At 46.4% G+C, this 13,882-nt stretch overlaps 1 protein-coding gene across 1 annotated transcript; it reads left to right on the top strand.

The window, feature by feature from the left end:
- Positions 1-637: 637 nt before the first annotated feature.
- On the top strand, positions 638-12,472 carry LOC129600015 (uncharacterized). Its single transcript, XM_055498390.1, has 2 exons — positions 638-8,419; positions 12,357-12,472. Exon 1 carries the CDS (start codon positions 2,272-2,274, stop codon positions 6,049-6,051), a length of 3,780 nt encoding a protein of 1,259 aa, XP_055354365.1. The 5' UTR covers positions 638-2,271; the 3' UTR covers positions 6,052-8,419; positions 12,357-12,472.
- Positions 12,473-13,882: the final 1,410 nt, after the last annotated feature.

Here is a 13,882-nt window from a genome sequence, read left to right as displayed (position 1 = left end):
ATCGAATGTGAGGAAGACACCACAATACAGGAACAGGTTAAACCTCAAGCGAGTCAAAGGACATTAACTCCAGAAGAACGAGCCGGGAGTTGTCACCACGGTTACTTTGAGGATCCGTGCAGAGTGCAACCACAATGGGAATGCGCGGAATGTTGTGAAAATGCCTCTCGAGATGACCTTTCAGAATGGCCGAAATGTAACACCGCATTAGCAGACCTTGAAGGTCATGCCCAAAAGGAAGTGAAAAGCATCATGCGGACAAACGAAATGTGGAAACCACACATCGAACGGTATCATTGGAATAGATATCGAACGTGGTTGTCATGTGTGGAAAGTTTTATAATCGGAAGAGGCAGATGGCTAAACCATTGGTTGCAACGTGTCGAGGAAGGAATCCAAGATCCCCTTGATCCGGTAGCAACCGAAAAGAGATTTGAAAGAGAGATAGAAGAGATGACCGAAGAAGGAGAAATGTGGGAAGAAGCGAGAGTTGACCTTTTCTGGGACTTCCGTGTGAACCACATGTATAAAAGGTGAAGGGAGGACGATTATTTTCCCGGCAGGACTTGGTACGCCTGTCTACGAATCACTCGAAGTATATTACAACGCGTTAAAAGAGGGGAACGAAGAAGTATTCCAAAAATACTGGAATAAATTTGAAGAAGAAATCCCCAAATTCGACGTAAAAGAGATGCGAGAACTACAGGTAACCCGGAAAAGAAGGCTACCGGGAATAATGCAAAAGAAAAAGGTGACTTTTGCACAAGATCCAGATGGAGTGGACTACCCAGAACGAGGTGGCGATACGTGGTGCATGTATGAAACGATTCCGAATGATGAATGGGTCACCGAAGAACTTATGGCAAACTGCATTTTCGTCGGTCCCAAACGACCTAAAGGTTACGAAACAGTCCAACAGGATGAAGTTGATAAAGGGACCGAAAAAGAAGCGGAAAAAAAGGAACCAGTTGAAGAGATAGTCGAAGGAGGATCGAACGAAACGGAAGAAAGTTCAAAGTCGGCTTTCGACATCGCACGGATGTTAACAGATAGAGGAGAAATGTGGAAGAAGTTCAAAGAGGAAGTTGAGAGGATATCGAATGAACAACAAAACCCAGTAACGGAGGCAAAAAACGGGGAAATGTCACTCGATAACGGTGAGGAATGTCCGCCGGTCGAGTTGACCGAAAAGCCATTAACGAGCCCCGAAGAAATAAATGAACTGGAAAAGTCAAAATCGGACGAAGAAAGGTCAAACTCCGATCAATCAGAAAGGTCACCAACGAGAATTCGGGTAGCAAGGAGTCACCCAAGAGTCGCCGCACGAAACGGACGAAAGGCAAAAGAAGGGGACAAACCTCTGCTCAAAAATTTGAAAGCGAAAAACTTAGCGATTCGCGGGAAAACGAAAGTGACCTTTCATCAGAAGACGAAGGAGTTGATGAGCGCCCAATTGAAAAAGTTGACAAAGGTCAAGCTACTGCACAAGAATATGAGAGCAGTAACTCCGACTCCGAGTGGACGAGTTCAAGTGATAACTCAACGACTTCGGAAGATTCAGGTGTAAGTGACCTTTCAGAACAAGAAGATTTAATGGACTTGGATGAAGATGACGAAGTAGATGAGGAAAAAGAAAAGGATATTAAAGTCAGAAGATTGAAAGTGGAAAAGGCTAGGATGTCGAAAGACGTGATCAAAGTCTACAGTGACCAAAGAATCAAATTGAAACCGTCCAATTGCACACGCGTAAAGGTCAAGATGGGAAAATACGCACCTGCCCAAAACAAGTTGATGTTTACACCGGTCCCACAAGTGGAAACGGAAGTGCAACCATTGGCAGGAGTAACGGATCACAGAGGAAAGTACTTTGAAATCGTCATTGCGAATCACAGCAGCAAATAACGGATTGTGAAGAAAAATCAGCTTCTTGGCTACGTTGAGCCGTATGAACATAGGGAAAATGTAAAGGTCAACGCAGGGACAGTAAAGAACGTACTCGAAGACCCTGAGGTGGATGATACAACGAAAGCTGAATTGAAGAAGATAATCGAAAACCTGAAATTGGGACCTGACTTTACCCAGGAACAGAAAAACGATGTGTACAACGCGTTCTGGGAATTCTGGAAAGTCTTACCGACATCCAAGAAACCGTATGGAGATGTGAAAGGGGTCACCCATGTAATTGATACGGGAGATGCGAAGCCAGTTAAATGTAACCCGGCCAGAACGAGTTGGACAGGCCGCGAGTTTATAACAAAGCATATCGAAGAGATGTTGGCACAAGATGTAATTGAACCGTCAGACGCCGAGTGGAGTTTCCCAGTCGTATTGGCAGTAAAGAAAAATGGCGACGGAACAATGGGAACAAGATTTTGCGTCAATTACATCATGCTTAACAAGCTAACGAGAAAGAATAATTACCCGCTACCAAATCCGGATGAGTTGCTCGACGCGTGCGCAGGCAACAAATATTACGGAAAAATGGATTTACAAAGTGGATTTTGGCAGATCCCAATGGATCCAGCGTCAATCAACAAGACGACCTTTGTAACGCAAGATGGAATGTACCGATTTAAAAGAATGCCATTCGGCGTATGCAACGGACCAGCAACATTCCAATTGTGTATGGACAAAGTTCTCTCGAAAGCAAAAAGAAAGGGTTGCGTTTTCGGGTACATTGATGACGTGATCTTCGCCGGAAAGACTTGGGCGATCTTCATGCAGAATCTGCGAAATGTCTTAATGAGTCTGGTTGAAGCGGGATTCACGATTAAACCAACCAAGTGCGAATTTGGAATGAGACAAATGGGATTTCTGGGTCATATACTCAGCGAAGACGGAATTCGTATGGACCCGGAAAAGGTCACCGCGGTCTCCGAGTTCAAACGGCCTCAGACTGAAAGACAATTAAGGTCATTCCTTGGACTAGCGAACTATTACCGCAAGTTCATAATGGGATACGCACAGAAGACTTGCCACTTGTATGAGCTGCTGAGACAAGATAAACATGTGAAAAAAGACTGGACAGCAGTACATGAAGAAGAGTTCAACAGCTTGAAACAGCTGTTATGTGAAGGTCCAGTATTGGCAAAGTTTGACCCTGCAAAACCGACCGTCATCGAATGCGACGCGAGCAAAGAAGGAATTGGGGCCGTACTGTCACAAGATGGACATCCAATTGCATATGCGAGCCGCGTCCTACATGGAGCGGAGAAAAATTACGGTGTAACGGAATGGGAATGTCTGGCAGTAGTGTTCGCTGTCAGGAAATTTAAGCCGTATATCGATTACGCAGAATTCACCGTAAGGACGGATCATCAGGCGCTGACCAATTTGCTAAGGTCAGAGACGAATAAAGTCGGAATGAACCCGCGCTTGACAAGATGGGCAATGGCATTACAAGGTCATCAATTTAAAATCGAATACAAACCAGGAAAATATTGTGACAACGCAGATGCGTTTTTAAGAGCACCAATTGAAGGTCCGACGTGTCAAGAGGAGGAATTTGATGAGATTCCAAACTTCGAGGATTATAAGAAGGAATTTGACACGAAAGAACCAGCAATCGAAATCGGTCAGCTGTTCCTACAGATGGTGGAACAACGAGAAAAACGGTTAAAGGTCACTTCAGCTACGGCGAATGAGTCGGCTGAAAACGAAGTACAAGTGAACCGAGTGAAAAGCTGGTTGCCCGCTGTTAGTGACTTAAAGGTCACCGGACTTGATGCGGATTTTACAGTACAGAAGGAAAAGGTCACGGGACTTAATGTTGGACCAGAGAAAGATGACCTTTGGGAAACGGATAAGGTGGCACAAGCGTTAAATGAGTGCCCGATTAAGTTGCTGAGATTCCCAAAACAAATGAAAAAGAGGTACAAACCGTTACCACGCTGCAAGGTCATCAAAGATTGGAATGAACTCAGCACAGCGACAGTCCGCATCGTTAACCTACAAGGAGATGAAGAAGAAGAGGATGACTCAAATCTGCAGCTACGGAATAAACAGTTAAAAGATCCCCATCTGGCAATGATTATAGATGAATTGGAACATCTACCAGACGCGGAGACAAGATCGAAATTTGAAGTACATTACCAGTTGTGGAACGGCATATTATACCGAGTAAAGGATAAAAATGGGAGACTTGAAAGGTCATATGTGGTACCGTTGTCCATGCGAAGAGCGATAATTCACGCATTGCACGACGAGAAGGCGGCAGGACATCTGGGATTCGAAAAGACATTATCTGCAATCCGACTACGATATTACTGGGACAGGATGAGTACAGATGTGAAGAATTACATTCTCGCCTGCCAAGGATGTCAGTTTCGTAAAACACCGAGGAAATGCCCGCCAGGAAAATTGCAAGAGATTAAAGTCGGACATCCGTTCTTCCGGGTGTATGCTGATCTCAAAGGACCTTTGCTACCGACGAAGAAACGCGGATATAAGTACATAGCGGTGTTCATTGATCAACTGACGAAATACGTGATTGCGGTACCAATGAAGACGGCAACGGCTAAAGAATTTGCCAAAGTGTTTGTGAAGCACGTGATATTGGTACACGGAGCACCGCACATCCTACATACGGATCGTGGACGACACTTTACAGCTGAAGTATTGGCAAAGGTCACCAATGTGTTTAAGATTAAACACACATTCGGAACGGCATACCATCCAGAAGGTCAAGGCCAAGTTGAAAGGCAAATGCAGACAATTGCGGATGGTTTGGCACAATATCTGAAGGCGGGAAATGAACGAAAATTTAATAAGTATCTCCCATACGTTATCTCGGCAATGAACAGAGTCGTGCACGCCACAACGGGATATTCAGCATACTATATGCTACACGGCAGAGAAATGACAATGCCGGAAGATGTGGTTACAAAAACGAATATACCCGATGATTATGGAACTCCAGACGAATGGGTGGAGACCATGAAAAAGAACTTGACCTTTGCCGAAGAAGTGGCGAGATGTAACATCAAAGACGCTTATGAGAAGAATGCGGAAATTTACAATAAGAAGAAATCGGAGCCGAATTTCAAAGTGGGCGACCTCGTACTGATACGATTACCAAAGGACACGAAACAAGGGAAGAAAGAAAACCAGTCGGACTTTAAGTCGAAATACGATAAAGTGTGGAAGATTCTGAGTTTCCCGCGAACAAACGAAGCTGAGGTCATTGAGCAGAACCCTAAGAACGAAGCAGACTTAAAGGTGGTCTCGATCGACCGATTAAAGCTGTGGCATCCGCCATTACCTGAGGAAAAAGATTCGCAAAAAGTATCGGAGCGTACCTCGAATTTTTTCGAACCACCTCTGCTACCTGAAGTAGAACAAGGAACAGTAGAACGAGTAACAGAGCGTACTCAAAAAGACTCGGCAGAATATTTTTTCGAACCACCTCTGCTTCCCGAAACGGAGAAAGCTAACGGAAAAGAAAATGAATCAGAGCGGAGTCCGAAAAATGACTCAGTCACACAACAAAAGCCATTTTTCGAACCACGCACTCTGCTACCTGATATGAGTGGAGATAAACCGAGGAAGAAGAGAGGAAGACCCAGGAAAGAAGACAAAGATTTCGAGACAGCAGTTACAAAAAAGTTGAACGCAGAAGCTGGAAATTTGGCAGAAAGGTCACCAGCTTTCGGAGAAGAAATCGAAGTAGCAGGACGCGCTTCGCAAAAGGATTTCGAACCGAATCAAAAGCCTTTTTTCGAACCACGTACTGCTACCGGAGACAAAGATGACCTTTTGAAACAGCAAGTTGGCGCTGGAATATCAGAGCGCGATTCGAATTTTTTCGAACCACGCACTGCTACCGGCAATGAGAATGACCTCATAAGGAAGAGAGATGAGGAAATAGAGGCGGTCAAAACAAAGGCAGAACAATTGGGCCGCGATATAGCGAAAGCAATCAATGAGCGAAAGGTCAAGCAGAAGAAGAAGAAACCAACTCCTACGGAACTGCTAACCCAGAAAGGCGAACCTGAGGACGCAGCCGAGAAAGAACTCCTTGATCGGATAACTAAAGGACGCGAGAACAAATAACCACATAGACATAAATAAGGGGTCACACTAGATTAAAAATAGGAGTTGGGAAGGCAAAAAGAAAGGTCATCACTGTGCAAAAAGTTAACCTTTATTGTTTCATCTTTATAGAAGGTAAGCACAGTTAATGGAAAGACTGGAACTGCAAAACTCGGATAATTCTGATTCGGAAAGTATTGGAAACCCATTAAAAGCATCGACACCTATAAGAATGGAAGGTGAATACGGTTACGACACCTCATACGGTGAGGGATCGACGTCGTCAATGGGAACAGCTCAGAATGAAACCGGAACAGTTCAAGGAGGTTATTACGGCGGCCAAGGGTATTACGTGTATCACGATCCAGGACAGCAAACGAATTACCAGGACACAGTTAACTGGGTGCACCACGGCTCACCTGCCGGAACCCAGTATTCGGGACAAGTAACGGGCACCCCTTATCAACCGTACCCGGGATCGTATACCCCACCGTCGGGACCCTCACAGGTGATAATGGGACCGGCAAGAATGTTGATGCCGCCACCGCAACAGACTACACCGAGTCGATTTACGGGACAGGGAGGATTCGGCGGAATGATGGTAACTCCAGCGCGATCACAAAGGTCATCCCCGATATTACCGCCTTTTCCGGAGACGCGAGGCTTGTCACTGTCGGACATCGGAGCGCCTCGCATGAGAACACCGCAGCAACTTGGAGCACAGCGCCCTCATCGTAATTCGCCACACAGAGGAGGAAGGCGACCAAGAGGCATTTTACCGTCACTGGGTCCCAATTTGGATCAGACTGGACCAGATGGTTTACGGCTTACGCCCCCAGGCGAACCCTCAATACATGAATACGCACCGAAGCTTCCTTTGGACTTGAGAGATGATGACCCGAACCTGAATTTAATAGTGGATAAAAAGGAAAAACTGACGGAAGCCGACTTAGAAGCCATCCGCGACTTCAATCGGAAATGCCGTGACCTTTACAGAATCCACATGCGAGTTGAAGACGAACACGCATGGTATGGAAAGTTAATCAGCTTGGAAGCTGTTATCACACCATGCCACATTGCCATGAAAGATAAGACGAAGCAGGTTGAAGCAAAGCGCAAGGAATACGCAATCCAAGTTGCATCGATGTGGCAATATCATCCGACAATAAAAGGTAGAAGGTGGCCGGAGACTGTCGAAAAGATCCTTAGATATCTCAAGGTGTTCCCAGAAACAAGACAGACGCCGACTACCAGCGTCGCGGGACCATCCAAACTCATAGCTGAAAAAGACGCCCCGGTCGATGAAATGACGGATGAGGACCTTTTGGCAACAAAGAAGAAGATTGATGCTGAATTAACTGAACGAGCAGAAAGGTCACGGGCCAGCTCCACCGCAGGATCAGTACGTGGACGCACTAGTTCGGTTACAGAACCATCTAGCGGAGCCACGAAGAGTGGAAAAAGAGCAAGGTCACCAACGATAAGCCCAAAAGAAACTGACAAGAAAGGGCAGCGAACGAAGAAGGCCACGTCAGGTAAAGCAACACCAGCTGATTTGGCAAAGCCACAAGGCCCAGTCCCAGTGGGTAGAAAGAGTGCGCCACCCACACCGGCTGGAACAGAAGGTCAGATTCGATTCCCGAAGTGTAGAAGTTTCACGGCCAAGTACACTGGGGAAGACCATAAGGAACGAAAGGTTACGGCACGTATAGTCGATAAGAAAACGAATAAAGAGATCGACTCGTATAATCCCCTCGCGGATAAGTCAGTTAAGGATGCCATTGGGGAAGAGTCAAAAACGGTAGTCAACGAGGCGCTACAGTTTATTCCCCCAGAAGAACGTCACAATCCAAGAGTTCTCATTCAGATGCTGAAACACGTGGTATCTAAAGTTGCGACTGAAGAAGATGCATGGATCCGTATCAAAGTGGGCACAAATGATGACCACTTGGCATATACATACACAACGGATGGCTAATTGTTGACCAAAGAGAGAACTCGCTCAAAACCGACGGCGGATCCAGACCCTAAGAAACGATCGTCAGATGATTATGAATCGATCCCAAGATATACAGAGGCGACAAACAGAAAGGTCACCCTCAGACTTTTCGCTGGTAATGGAGAAGCTGTGGAAACCATAACTGCAGTGATAGTTGACCCAATAACAGGAGACCCGATTCCATATGCCCCATGGGATGTATCAGAAGAGAGCGCCCAAAATGCGAATCAGACAGCCGTTGAGCAGTTATGGGATCTGATACCTGAAAGTGACCGAACAGATGCCGTGGTTCAAGCGAGCACACTGATCAGCATGATGCGGCATCGAGCGGAGATCGATGGAGCACATTTCCGACTCACAAGACGAATGGAAGACGGATCGTACAAAACGGTATTTTACGACGCTAAGAAGAACCCTTTGTAGAGCCCTGCGCGAGCGCCGAGCCTCGGCTCGGCTCGCGAGCGCTCGGCGCTCACGAGCCGAATGAGCGAACTGTTGTCTTTATTGTCTGTTTTTCACGAGCCGAGCCGAGCCGAGTTGTTCGTCATTGACCAACGAGTGAGCCGAGCGAGCGGCCCTCAGGGACCGCGAGCGAGCTGAGCAATACATTTCGTGCTGCCCTTGAAAAACTGCACTACTCGGCAAAATCTGCCACATACTTGGTGACGCTACTAGTTCTACTCTGCAGTGACCAGTAGCGTCTGCGCTATTAGACGCGGCCTTGAACAATTTCTACGAAAAGTGCCCATTATTTTCACATCATCTCATTACGCCATTGCCGTTGGTCTGTATCCTCTGCTGGATTTACTCGTATGAATAAATTAATAATACACTATGGTTCTTCTGCCTGTCATAAAGTTTTGACTGTAGAGTATCTTATCGAAACCGATAAAATGATACATTCAGGATATGAAAATTATGAAAACTGACAATACTTGCAATATCCACATGATGACAAAATACCTGCAGCTGGCTGCGCTGCCTGATACTATCTGTATTAGTACTTTATCTGACTGAAAATTTAAACATTAAAATGCATAATTTTTTATTAAGTTGCTTTCGAGTTAACTGAGCAGAAAAACCGATTTGGTTTACGAGCCGAGCGATCTGAGCAGTGAGACATGCCGAAACGAGCCGAGCGAGCGAGCAAGCGAAATGGCACGAGCGAGCTGAAGATGATTTTGCGAAAGTTAAACTACCACGAGCGAGCGTGAAGCAATCATTTAGCGCTCGCGCAGGGCTCTAACCCTTTGTGGGAGGTCGCCTCACAGGGACAGCTGAAAGACAGCGACAGAACCCATCCCCCCGGCACAAGAAGGCGGAGCCGGAGAGACGGAAGAGGCGCAGGGCACGTCGGCAAATGTAACTGAAACAGGAGGGGCCAGACGTTCGCTACAAAGAGTATTCGAGATTGCCCAAGGAAGTCATGAGCACCTTCAGTGTGATGAACCAAACTGTGCCCATTGTAATCCACCTGGTGACGATGAACCAGAGTCGGAAGATGAGGACTCAGCTGAGGAAGAAGAAGGCTCAGACGAAGAAACGGCCGACAAGCATAAAAAGCCCTCAAAAGTAAAGCCCTCAAAAGTCAAACCGAGGAAAGCGCTTAAATTGGAAGAAGCTATGAACCGTGAAAAGGTTAAGAAAGGTGACTTTCTCAAAAAACGAAGGGAAGAAGAAGAGAAGAAGAAACGACAGGAGGAAGAAGATAAGAAGAAAAAAAGCGGTGATGAAAGCGATAGCACAAGCACCGGGAAGAAGAAAAGAGAAGGATCAAAGAAAAGAGATGAACCAGCGTCTCATGATGTTGAGATATTGGACGAATCAGTCGGCGAAGTTGAAGAAAGGTCATCGACACCTACGAATTAAAGAAAGTTATTCAATCGGCTACAGCAGAGCCGTTAAAAACCAAAGGAAAGGTCATAGCGGTGAAAAAAGTCGTCCCCATCGTCATCTCCGCATCCACGCCAAAAGAGCGCAAGGACAAACAGATTCGCGAAAAAGCGAAACGGGAGACGTCGCGTGAATCGGAGGCATCGGAAGTGAGCCTTCCAAGCACTTCGACGGTTAGTGCGAGGTCACATACGGATTCGAAAACGACACGATCAAGGACTACTGAACCAAGAAGCTTAGCGGACGCACTAGATAAAGGGCAAAAAGCAAAGAGCAAACCCGTTAAGACAAAAGGAAAGGTCAAGACAGCCATAAAGGTCGACGCAATGGCAATGATCAATTACACTGAACCAGATGGAGAGAGTGAACTGGATTTCACCTCAGATGAAGAATTCGATGGTTCAGGCGACGACAATTTGACCACGGTCGAGGAAATCATCAACGCGTATAACGGAGCTGAGAAAAATTTCACACGAATAAGAACAGCATCGGTGACATCGAAATTCAAAGCGGGCCTGAAGACTTATTTGAAGAAACAGTGTCGCAGCTCACTAAACGAAAGTTCGACGTTGTATTGGAATTCGCACGGAGTGCAGGGAAACTTATCCAGAAGCACCCAAACTTTTCGTATAAGGCCAAGCTGTTCAGACCTGCCAGTTCGGACAAAGCGCTGACTACTCCGAATGAAGCGGTCCCAATGCGAGTAGAAAGGGCAATCGCAGGAATGACAAGTCCGTTAGGATCAACAAGCCATCGGATTAGCCAATATATTAACGCAGTTTGGAATGATGGGAACGGGATGATAAAGGAGATCGACACGGCAACCGAACGCGTACTGCCAAAGCTGATTAAACAGAATGTCCTTGCTACAACAAACGCAAATAAAGGACATCCAATCCGATACACGAGAGTTGGTTTGATACCACCGGAAAGACAGATCCACTGTCATATGTCTGACAGCCAGGATATGGAAAAGGTTACAGTTCCATTGAGCGGAGACCCGTCAACTCCGATATTGAATCAGATTGCACAGAAAACGGCTGAAGAAGAAGCGGCGAGGCTGAAATCACAAGCCCCGAAAATGTCGAGGAAAAAAGGACCAATGGACTCGGAATCGGGAAGTGATGACGATACTACAATAACGGCTCCTTCTGGACCTGCGACAGAAAAAGACGAACAGTCGAAAGGTCAAGAGACATCTGGAACTACCGCAGAAGATCAACCGAAAGGTCATGAGACTTCAGATAAACGGGAGAAAGAAAAGGTCATGCTCCCGATGGACAAAGCAGCGGCAGAAGCAGAAGCGGCCTCCGCGCGCCAGGTGTTTCAGAAATCATTGTTCATACCACTAAAGGAAGTCTTCGAGAAAGAGCGATCGAAGTCAGCAGGTGAAGTGGGAGGTCATGAGACTTTGCCACAAGAGGAAAAGAAGACAGCAGAACCAAAATCAGCGGGGTCATCATCAGGATCATTGGCAAAGCTGAGGATTGACGAAACAGCGACAACTGACCCAACGGATTCGGCATCCTCCCAGAAGAGTAGCGGTACGCCAAGAAAGGAGGCTACAGATTACACGCTAGGACCAGCATTGGACGTGAACAATCGTACATGGAACGAAGTCCAGGCTGCGCTCCAGATCATTCGAGAAAAAGAAATGCTCGGTACAGACTTGAAAAGACAAGTGGCAATAAATACGAACGGAAGGTCGTCACTCAACATGACTGAACGAGCCCTGAAACGAGCATATAAGGAAGGAAAGTTGGGATGTAAATACAACAAGGACAACAAAGTCGTCTACTACCTTCCGAAACAGGGTCAGGAACGAACGCCCAGACTGAAAATGGAACTGGAGGCCTGGAAGATAGCCATCACAGACGTGGCTTTGGACGCCATTGGCGGTACCAATGGAGCGTCATGGAATGACCTTTCGAACTTCATGGCCGTCAATTATGAATTGGGAGAGTTGAATATTGAAAGTGATAAAGAGTGGATTAAGAACGCCGTCGAAGCCTTGATCGCAGACGAAGTGCTTCATATTAAACCAGATGGTCGAATCGACTTTAAGCCGTACAAACCACCGGCGAAGGAATCCGAGTAAACGGGACGAGTGTAATATGCAGCGAGTAATGAACCCTGCATATTACAGAAAAAGCATAAACAGTACAAAACGAAAGAGAAAGTGTTACGGGAAGGGAACGGGAAGAGTTTAACTTGAACAGTGATAAGACTAATAGAAAAGGTCACAGTAGCCAGAGAGTGCTGATAACGTGAGAAAGGTCACCACGTTACAGTGATAGAAAAGCCAGCAGGAGCTAGGAAAGTCTCAGCTCAGTAACGGAATAGGCGTAAAAATGATAGAAAGCCTTGATAACGGATAGAAATGGGAAAGATTAACGTGGAAAGGTTATTATGATGGACTGTTTTATAATTGCAGATTGAAGCGGAAAAATGGCACAGAAAGGTCAAGCCACTTCCAAACGTTCAGGAACAACGTCAGAAATTGATCGGTCTACGGGCTATAATCCAAAGTGTCCGGACTGCTTACGGAATAACAAAAAGGTTGATAAGAAATTCCCTTGCTACACTTGTATTCACAAGCTGGAAGACCCACATGTCGTTACGCTTGTTGGGATTATGGAAGCCAAACGTGGGAACTTGGATGTCTTTCGAAATCTCATAAGCGCAAGGAATTACGGCAGCATCCCAGTAGAAGAGCGAATGCTATTCGAAGATCGTTATCGAGAAGCGATCCGGAATAATGAACCCGGCTGGGATGATACCCTGGAGCCGTTGAAGTGTCCACAAACAGACGCGTATCGAAAGAAGTTTGAAGAAGATCAAGAGAAGATGCGAGTTCAGCAAATGGAGGATGAAATCCGCGCGAAAATTAATGCGGAAAACAAGAGAGCAAGTGAACAGGCTGCACGAGAGACGCTGCCCAGCACATCGAGTTCAGCCGTACCCACAGCCAGCCTAAACGAAGAGGAAGTGCAGCTGACACGTCGATCCCTCATCATCCAAATCGAAACGTTAATGAAAGATCCAGCCGCTATGCCAGACGAGTTATTAAAAGTGCTGTTGCGGGAGAAAAAACGACTGCAAGACGGGTTTGCACCTGCACCGTACATCAAGAAGGAAGTCGAAAGACGTATGAACGATTTACGTAAATCTTGCCAAACTGAAAGTGACGTGCTCCAAGCACTCAGAGGTTTTAAACGGGATGAAGGTTTTATCCGACCTCGATCACCTCCGCATAGAGAAAGGTCACGCGGACATTCACGTGAACATGAACGGACTTCTGAAAGACGGAGTGAAAGGTCACGTGAACACTCTCGTGAAAGGACACGTGAGTACCGTACTGAAAGGTCACGCGAACGCTCCCGCGACCGAGATTACCGTGGCGGAAGAGGATGGGTGCGCCACGGAGATGAAATAACTGAAATGACCATACAGCGGAAGATTGATACAGCCAAGATTCTGGCAGCTACAAGGGAACGAGAAGAAAAACGGCGTGCGGAGACATTCCGTACGGAACCTGAAAAGCAAGGGCATCAGGTGCCGATGGGAGTTGCATTCCGTAACCGCAATGTCAGAATGTCAACACCTGAAAGGTCATGGGATAAAAGACGCGAACATACGCGAAACCGAACACCAGACCCACACGATAAGAGATGGCAAGAACGAACCAAGTATTATGCGAGTTTTGAATCTGGCGCGAGTAAAAGGTCATCGAGCGCGGAAAGGGAAGATTCACCCCCAAAGTATCAGCGGGTGGAGTCAATGGTTCATGTAGTGGATCCAATTGTGAGTGTCGTACAAGAAGATGACTTGATGGAAGGGACCAGCTCGATTGCGGAAACGTCTCAAGAAAACGTGACCCATCGACGAAATGTGATTCTGGATAGTGACCTTCAACCGGCTACACCGGCGAGTAACGAACCGTCGCAGCCCGAATCAGGA

The sequence above is a fragment of the Paramacrobiotus metropolitanus genome, unplaced genomic scaffold (genome assembly GCF_019649055.1).
Source record: "Paramacrobiotus metropolitanus isolate TYO unplaced genomic scaffold, Prichtersi_v1.0 Parri_scaffold0000161, whole genome shotgun sequence".
Classification (NCBI taxonomy): domain Eukaryota; kingdom Metazoa; phylum Tardigrada; class Eutardigrada; order Parachela; family Macrobiotidae; genus Paramacrobiotus; species Paramacrobiotus metropolitanus.
This window is presented reverse-complemented; position numbering and strand designations above follow the sequence as displayed.

Excerpts from the sequence above, each read along its gene's own strand:
- LOC129600015 (XM_055498390.1), top strand. The coding sequence starts at position 2,272 with ATGTTGGCACAAGATGTAATTGAACCGTCAGACGCCGAGTGGAGTTTC.